General features: G+C 53.9%; 1 protein-coding gene across 1 annotated transcript in view; it reads left to right on the top strand.

Moving 5' to 3' along the window:
* The window catches only part of LOC104470260 (lysine-specific demethylase PHF2-like), a gene marked incomplete at its 3' end in the record, with an annotated part of 30,330 nt that extends 23,191 nt beyond the window's left edge, over positions 1-7,139 (top strand). Inside the window, 4 exon segments of the mRNA XM_010085111.1 lie at positions 1,559-1,654; positions 2,609-2,718; positions 3,930-4,191; positions 7,123-7,139. Coding sequence (XP_010083413.1) covers positions 1,559-1,654; positions 2,609-2,718; positions 3,930-4,191; positions 7,123-7,139 — 485 coding nt within the window.
* Positions 7,140-7,144: the final 5 nt, after the last annotated feature.

The following is a 7,144-nucleotide window of genomic DNA, read 5'->3' as shown; positions in this document are numbered from 1 at the left end:
GGCAGTGGTGGAGTCACCATCCCTGGAGGGGTTCAAGAAACGTGTCGATGTGGTGCTTCGGGACATGGGTTAGTGGGTTGGGTGGTGTTGGGTTGACGGTTGGACTTGATGATCCTTGAGATCTTTTCCAACCTTACTGATTCTATGACTCTATGATTCTAAGCAAGCGCGGTATGATAGGTAGACTGACTACAGAGCTGGTGGTGATATGGTCATCCAGGTAGACTGTATTTGAGACATGTCACAATCAGAAGATTTTAAGAAGCCTGGAAGCCCGCTGAAACTGCAGCCATCAGCCAAGAAGCAGGAAACTGGCCCAAAAATGTGTGTCAGGTACTGGTACTTAAGACAGAAATGTCCTTGTCTACACAATAGCAATCAAATATCTAGCTGAGTGAGAAGCTGAATTTGTATTTGGAAAAGGGATCCAGTGGTATTTTGAGTGTTGGCAGAGAATTCAAGCATCTGAAACAGAAATGGGCACAAAGCTAGTTTGCACTGGTTATAGTTCTGCCATACTAATCTGCAGGAGCATTTTGAATATAAGAAGTAAGGAAATGACAAAGAGTAATCATGTCAGGACTGGGAAACGTGAAGTCCCACAGAAGGCAAGAAGTTGGTAGAGGTTTATGCTGCATAACAGGAGAGTCTATGTGTGTGTTTTAAGTGTCCCTGGCAAGCATGGCCATCAGAAATCATTCGTTACGACCCCAGCTGACCCAAGGGATATCCCATACCTTATGATGTCATGCTCAGCATATCAAGTTGGGGGGAGAAGAAGGAAGGGGGGACATTTGGAGTTAAGGCATTTTGTCTTCCCAAGTAACTGTTACGTGGGATGGAGCTGGGCTCTCCTGGAGATGGCTGAACACCTGCCTGCCCATGGGAAGTGGTGAATGAATTATTTGTTTGGCTTTGCTTGCATGTGCGGCTTTTGCTTTACTTATTAAACTGTCTTTATCTCAACCCATGTGTTTTCTCACTTTTACTCTTCTCATTCTCTCCCCCATCCCACTGGGAGGGAGTGAGCAAGCGGCTGTGTGGGGCTTAGGGGTTAAACCACAGCAACAGATACGTTGGTGTTTATCCCAGAGGCCTTTGAAGGTAGAATGGTTCACCTTGATCTTTGGGATACTTGCATTATGTCTCATTTCTCTCTGCCTGACTGTGCTGGAGTCTCACAGGCCGGAAAGGTGTGGTGCTGAACGAAGCACCTGTCTGACATGTCTCCAGTATGGGTCTAGCCTGAGATAAGGAAACTGGTTCATGTCTCTTCTAGCTGTGCTGCTGCTCCACAGACTGATTTTTCCTGTCTGTTTCCCTAAATGTAGCTTGTCACAGTTTAATGACAGCAGCTCCCAAGTGTGGTGTGTGGATGAGAGCAGGAGAAGTTGCCCTGAGTATTACAGCTTTGTCACCACGCAGTGGCACCTCTGGGGGACCTTGCTGCTCCAGCTGTGATGCGTGTAGTCGCTGCAGCTGTACAGAGCAAGTGGGCCTCTTATGCGGGGTAGAGCTGTTTCCTACACTGAAGCTGTTGCTTTGTTTCCTACTGTAGTTTACCCTTCTCTCGAATCAGATGAGGATAATCCAGTATTCAAATCCCGATCAAAGAAAAGGAAAAGTTCAGATGATGCCCCTTACAGTCCAACAGGTAAGTCCATATTGCCTGTGCTGCCCAGACTCAGCCTAAGGCATACGGGTCCCTAAAAAACAAGCTGTTTTTCAAGGAGTGTGGAAGTTGTAAGACCACAACTAGCAAATGTCTTTATCACATGAAGGATTAATCATTTCCAGTGCAGTGGGAGGTGATATCACACGCTGAGACTCATGCCGAGCAGTGTTAGCCTTCTTCCATCAATCAGTTGGCAGGAAAAAGTAATTCCTGGGTGGGTTGTTGGTTTATTTTTCTTCACCGTCTTGGTGATGGAACAATTGGTGGCCACCTTAGCAGTGGTAAAACAGTGAAACCCCAGATGGCTGAGTAGCCATGGCTTTTCATAGAATCGTAGAATGGTTTGAGTTGGAAGGGACCTTAACGATCATCTAGTTCCAGCCCCTCTGCCATGGGCACTGACCGTGTTGACTCTGTAAAGAGAGAGTGTGGGAATAGCCTCCTCCAGGTTCAGCTTGTGGTCTGGAAGGGTATTTTTGTTGCAGCTCACCAGAGGCAGTGGCAGGCCAGGGTGTCCCTAGACCCCTTTGATGTGGCCCACTAACAGGGGAGTCCCCACGCCTTGCTGTGTGTGGGACAGCAGCCCGTGTCTCATCAGCCTGTGGCACTGCATATCCACCCCAAGCTGATGGGTGGTGAACACTGTCCGTTTGGAAATTATGCTGGAGCCACTTATATCTGTAGGCAGAAACCTCCCATGGCTTTGGCTTCAGGTAGCTGCAGCTGCCAGTGAAGTTGCTCAGCCGTGTTCTTTGGCAGCTTCTCCCCAAGCTGCTGTGGCCAGAGGCTGTCAGCACGTCCTGCCTTTGCATGCCTCCGAGGGAAGGCTGGGCAGAGCCTGCAGCATCCCTGGCCCTCCCTGCCCAACCTGTGGTTGTGCTGCTCACGCGGGTGCATCCTGCGCGTCTCACCTGTGTCTGCTTTTCCTTGTAGCACGAGTCGGCCCCTCGGTGCCTCGACAAGACAGACCGGTGCGAGAGGGCACGAGAGTCGCCTCCATTGAAACTGGACTCGCCGCTGCTGCTGCGAAGTTGTCACAGCAGGTGAGGTCGCTTGAGAAGTAGTAGCTGTCAGGAGGTGAAAGCCCTCTCCCCCAGCAGCAGAGTCATGTCCAAATAGCAGCGCAGTGCCAGTCCTCCTCAGTGTTTATTCGTGCCAGAGACACAAGGCTCAGCAGTCTCAGGGGAAATAAATGGGATGGAAGTTCCAGTGGTGTTACAACGTATCTGACAATGCCGCAGCACAGAGCAGGCGATGTGTTGGAAGCGTAGAGAAGTATGAGCGAGCGAGAGTAGCTACCAGGCTAAGTGCCCAAAAGGAGCGTGCGTGAACTGCGTATTGATGTGTATTTGGGAGTCTGAGCAGTGTGATTGCCTTGTTTGTGGAGATCGGCTGCTGGGAAGCATAAGCATTTGCTTCCAAAGATTTGCTGAACTGTGGGTAAGTATGGGTCAGTTTAGCAAAGATAATGAGGCACTTTGGGTGTTGATCAGCATCCGGTCTCTGAAGAGGTCAGATAGATGCTAAGCGCCTAATGCACGCAGGCCCCAAAATGTGACGCTGTGAGGCGTGAAGGTGACGAGGTCTGCTGGAGCAAGGTTGGCAAGACACCTTGGCATGTTGCTGGAGATGCAGGTTGTGATGGTGTTGGGCTTCTGTGCTGTGTGTGGTTGAGTAGAAGAACTCTAAGAATGGTAGGAGGGTTTCATCAAGATGTGGGCTGAAAGCAGGCAAGGGAACAGGGTGGTGACAGGCCACTGCTCTCCTGCTACGTGTGTGTAAGTGCAGTTACAGGTCGAGAGATAATGTGTGCGTCCTAGCAGGAGGCAGAATCTGTGAATCAGTGGGATTTTTAATATCCTCCATGCTGTTGTGAAAGTGTATGAAGATACCAGAAGATAGGAGGTACCAGTTTTTGTGGAACATCGAAAGGTTTGTTCGTGCAAAACCACGCTGGTCTCTCAAGGCAGGGTCATTTTGGTCCTGGCTGGCTCCCACTCGCCGCAGTGTATGCAGAGTTATCAAACAAGGAGGCTCTGCACGAGGCGCATACGTAGATGCAAGAAAGGCAAACGTGTGTGTGCAGCAGAGAGAGCTGTGAGCGAGATGGTATCGGAACAGACCCCCAGCAGTTTGTACATGGCAAACTTCGTGGGTTTTCGTTTTATCAGGACCCTAAGCAACGCCGCTGGCCCTTGCCATAGCTAAAGGTCTTCTGGGGATTAATTTGAGCTTCATGTTTGTCATTTTAAAGGAGGAACAAAAAGGCAAGAAGAAAAAAAATACCAAAAAGAAGCTGTCAACCACCAACGCGAACAAACCGGCTCAGGAAGGCAGCTCGCCAGAGCCGAAGCTGGAGTCACATGCCAGCAGCCTCACAGATCACGAGTACACCGCAGGGGCCAGCACCTTTGGGGTCGCCCAGCCTAACAAGGGATCGCAGCCGATGGCACCCGGTGTTTTCCTCACACAGAGGAGACCCTCATCATCCTCGCAGAACAATGCCTCCGCCAAAGGTACCAGGAAACGCCTGGGGTTATGGTGTAGGAAGGGGGAAGGGTGAATTGGTCATGTAACCCGTGCCTTTTGCAGGGCCCTCGCATGTCGTGTCTCTCGTGTGTATGTAGCAGTGGTCCGGCAGGTCAGATCTGGTCGCAGATAGGGCCCGTGGCCTCAGCTGTCTTAGCACCATGGGCCAAATACACGTTTTGCTGCTGGGCTGTTGCAGGGTGTGAGGCATCCCATGGTAGGAAGTACTCCTGAGCATGCCCCGAGGCTCCTGAGGAACACCTGCAGTGGTCACATCCCAGTCCAGCCTGTCTGGTGAAGCCTTGTCTGGGGGAAGATGCATCCGCGAAGGCTGCTCTGGCCAGGGCTGGGTCAGGCGCTGCTGTGGTTGGGTGCTGTTTGCGCACCAAGAGCTGTGCTGATGTGCGCGTGAGGACGTCCTGCCCAGCGAGCGTAGAGCAGTGCAGATCTGCAAACCTGTCTTGAGAGTTGCTGCACGGGAGCAGAGGAATGTCAAACCTTGGGAGTAACACAGCTACACAACCAGAGCCAAGAGAGAGAGGAAGAGGTCGCTTGTCTGCCGTAGGAAAGCGTGACAAAGCTGAGGCTGTGCTGGAGTTCTGGGCTAGGACCTCATTCTCTGCTTGAACTTTGCTCAGAAAGCGTGACAGAGACCTGCCTGTGTGGGACAGGCACGGTGTACTGGGAAGATGAGGTGTGCAATCCCACTGGGAGAGGCCCTGGTCTAAACAGTGAGGCAATGTGGCAGATGTTCCCTGTGTTCCCCTGTATTTGAGCAGAGCAAATGAGAGGTAGTGCACAGTGTTCTGTCAAACAGTAAAACATCAGAGCAGCTTGAATGAGACCTACAGGAGGACGTGCGTAGCCCGTGGTAGGTGCCAGGGTCCTGCTAGGAGCGGGCAGCCCTGTGGCTGTCTGCAGAACCGGAGTGGAATGAGCATATTTGCCTGGAATTACGTCTTTGTGGTAAAATGGTGGCATTAGTGAAACGGGTCCAAGCCAGTGCAGGATGCGATGGAAAGAGGAGTGCTGAATGGAGCTTAATTCCAGTTTGGCCGGGGAGCTGGGCAGCCTTGCCAGGACATCATGAAGGGAGACTGACAAGGCCCATGGAGGGAAGGAGCCATGTGCCAAGAAAGCGAGTGGCTGACCTCACAGGGAGCGGAGCTCTTGCAGGGCCTCCTGTGCAGGGTCTTGGGACAGCTGGGGTACCACGGGGTCTGCAGGGCAACTCTCTGCATGGAGCACAGTGGGACTCTGAGCCTGGGGACTGCCAGAGCGGGCATCACTGGGAATGAGGGACAGTGGAAGGAGACGGTGGGATGGAGCAGAATTAGGGAGCTGTAGGACCTCCTCAGAGAAGGTCTCTCAGTCTTAGAGTGAGGCAAAAGGATGAGAAATGAAGAAGCTTCCCATGGCAAGTGTCACCCACATTGTCATGGTCTTTAAGGCTGGACACTTCATGCAGATGTGAGAAGTGGAGAGGAGCTGAGTCTCTGCAGGTGTCGCACAAGAGTGCAGCAATGGCGGCATGATGGGAAGGGGAAGAGAAAACGCTGCGTGGGTTTGCATTGTGCCCAGCAGTCCCAGGTGCCTTGCCGACCAGGGGAGTTTCTGTCCATAAGGTGGAAGTTGGCGAACGGTGGGGGCAGCGAGAAGCTGTGGTCGCTGCAGGAGTCCCAGGACTGGTATGCAGGGAGCACAGACCTCGCTGAACCACACAGCTGGTGAGCAAGGGCCTTGGCTTGTGGCGGTGGTGTCCTCTCATCGGTATGGAGACAGGGAATGTTGTCCGCTGTGGGTGCGCTGTCGTGCCTTGGTGCTAGCCTGAATCTGTAGGAAGCGTGCGTGTGTCTCTGTGTGTGTGAGTGTGTCTTTTCAGTGTCCTTCTGGCGAAGCTGGGCACAGCTGGTCTCTCTAGAGCTGGGGGAAGAGAGAACAATAAGAAATATGGAGCTGCAGTGGTACGTGGGTGGGTTTCAGCGGGGTGGGCAAGGGACCAGGCATCCTCGGGGCAGTGCTTGGCCCAGGACTCGTGGTGGCACGTGAGCTGCATCCCTGTGCCGCAGGTTGCCCTTAAGAGGATGGCAGAGAGGTGCCAGAGATCCCTGGGGAGCGTGCGGGTGCGTGGTGAAGGCAGGTGCTGTAACAGGCTGCTGGGTGCCTGTGTATGTGCCGCCTCTCTGCCAGGCACTGAGGAGTGGGATGGTGCTGCCGTGGCTGGGTTCCGACTGTCACCCTGGGGGAAAACAGGTCACCCACGAGTGCCCAGCCAGGCGGGGTGCCAGGCCGGGTGAGGGCACAGGGCAGCAGGGCTGGCACTGTGGGGCAGGAGGAACCCCAGTAGAGAAAGGGCATGATGAGATGAGCCTCCCCCCTGAGCGGGGTGTGCCCAGAGGGCTGTGTCCCAGAGGGCTATGTCCTCAAAGGGATGTGTCCCCAGAGGGATGTGTCCCCAAAGGGATGTGTCCCAGAGGGCTGTGTCCCAGAGGGCTATGTCCTCAAAGGGATGTGTCCCCAGAGGGATGTGTCCCCAAAGGGATGTGTCAGGAGGAACCCCAGTAGAGAAAGGGCATGATGAGATGAGCCTCCCCCCTGAGCGGGGTGTGCCCAGAGGGCTGTGTCCCAGAGGACTATGTCCTCAAAGGGATGTGTCCCCAGAGGGATGTGTCCCAGAAGGATGTGTCCCAGAGGGCTATGTCCCCAAAGGGATGTGTCCCCAGAGGGATGTGTCCCAGAGGGATGGGCGGTGGGCTGGGTTGGCAGAGGCTGTGCTGCCCCGAGCCCTGGCTGACGGCCAGGGGTGTCACCAGGCCTGAGGGGCGGCGGAGGCCACAGCAGTGCCAGGCCAGTGGGGTGGTGTCTAGGGGCTGTGGTCCAGAGCAGGCCCTCACCCCGCTGCGCCGCTCTCCTTGCAGGAAAGCGCACGAAGAAGGGGAT

Source organism: Pterocles gutturalis, unplaced genomic scaffold, assembly GCF_000699245.1.
Source record: "Pterocles gutturalis isolate BGI_N339 unplaced genomic scaffold, ASM69924v1 scaffold33415, whole genome shotgun sequence".
Taxonomy (NCBI): Eukaryota; Metazoa; Chordata; class Aves; order Pterocliformes; family Pteroclidae; genus Pterocles; species Pterocles gutturalis.
This window is presented reverse-complemented; position numbering and strand designations above follow the sequence as displayed.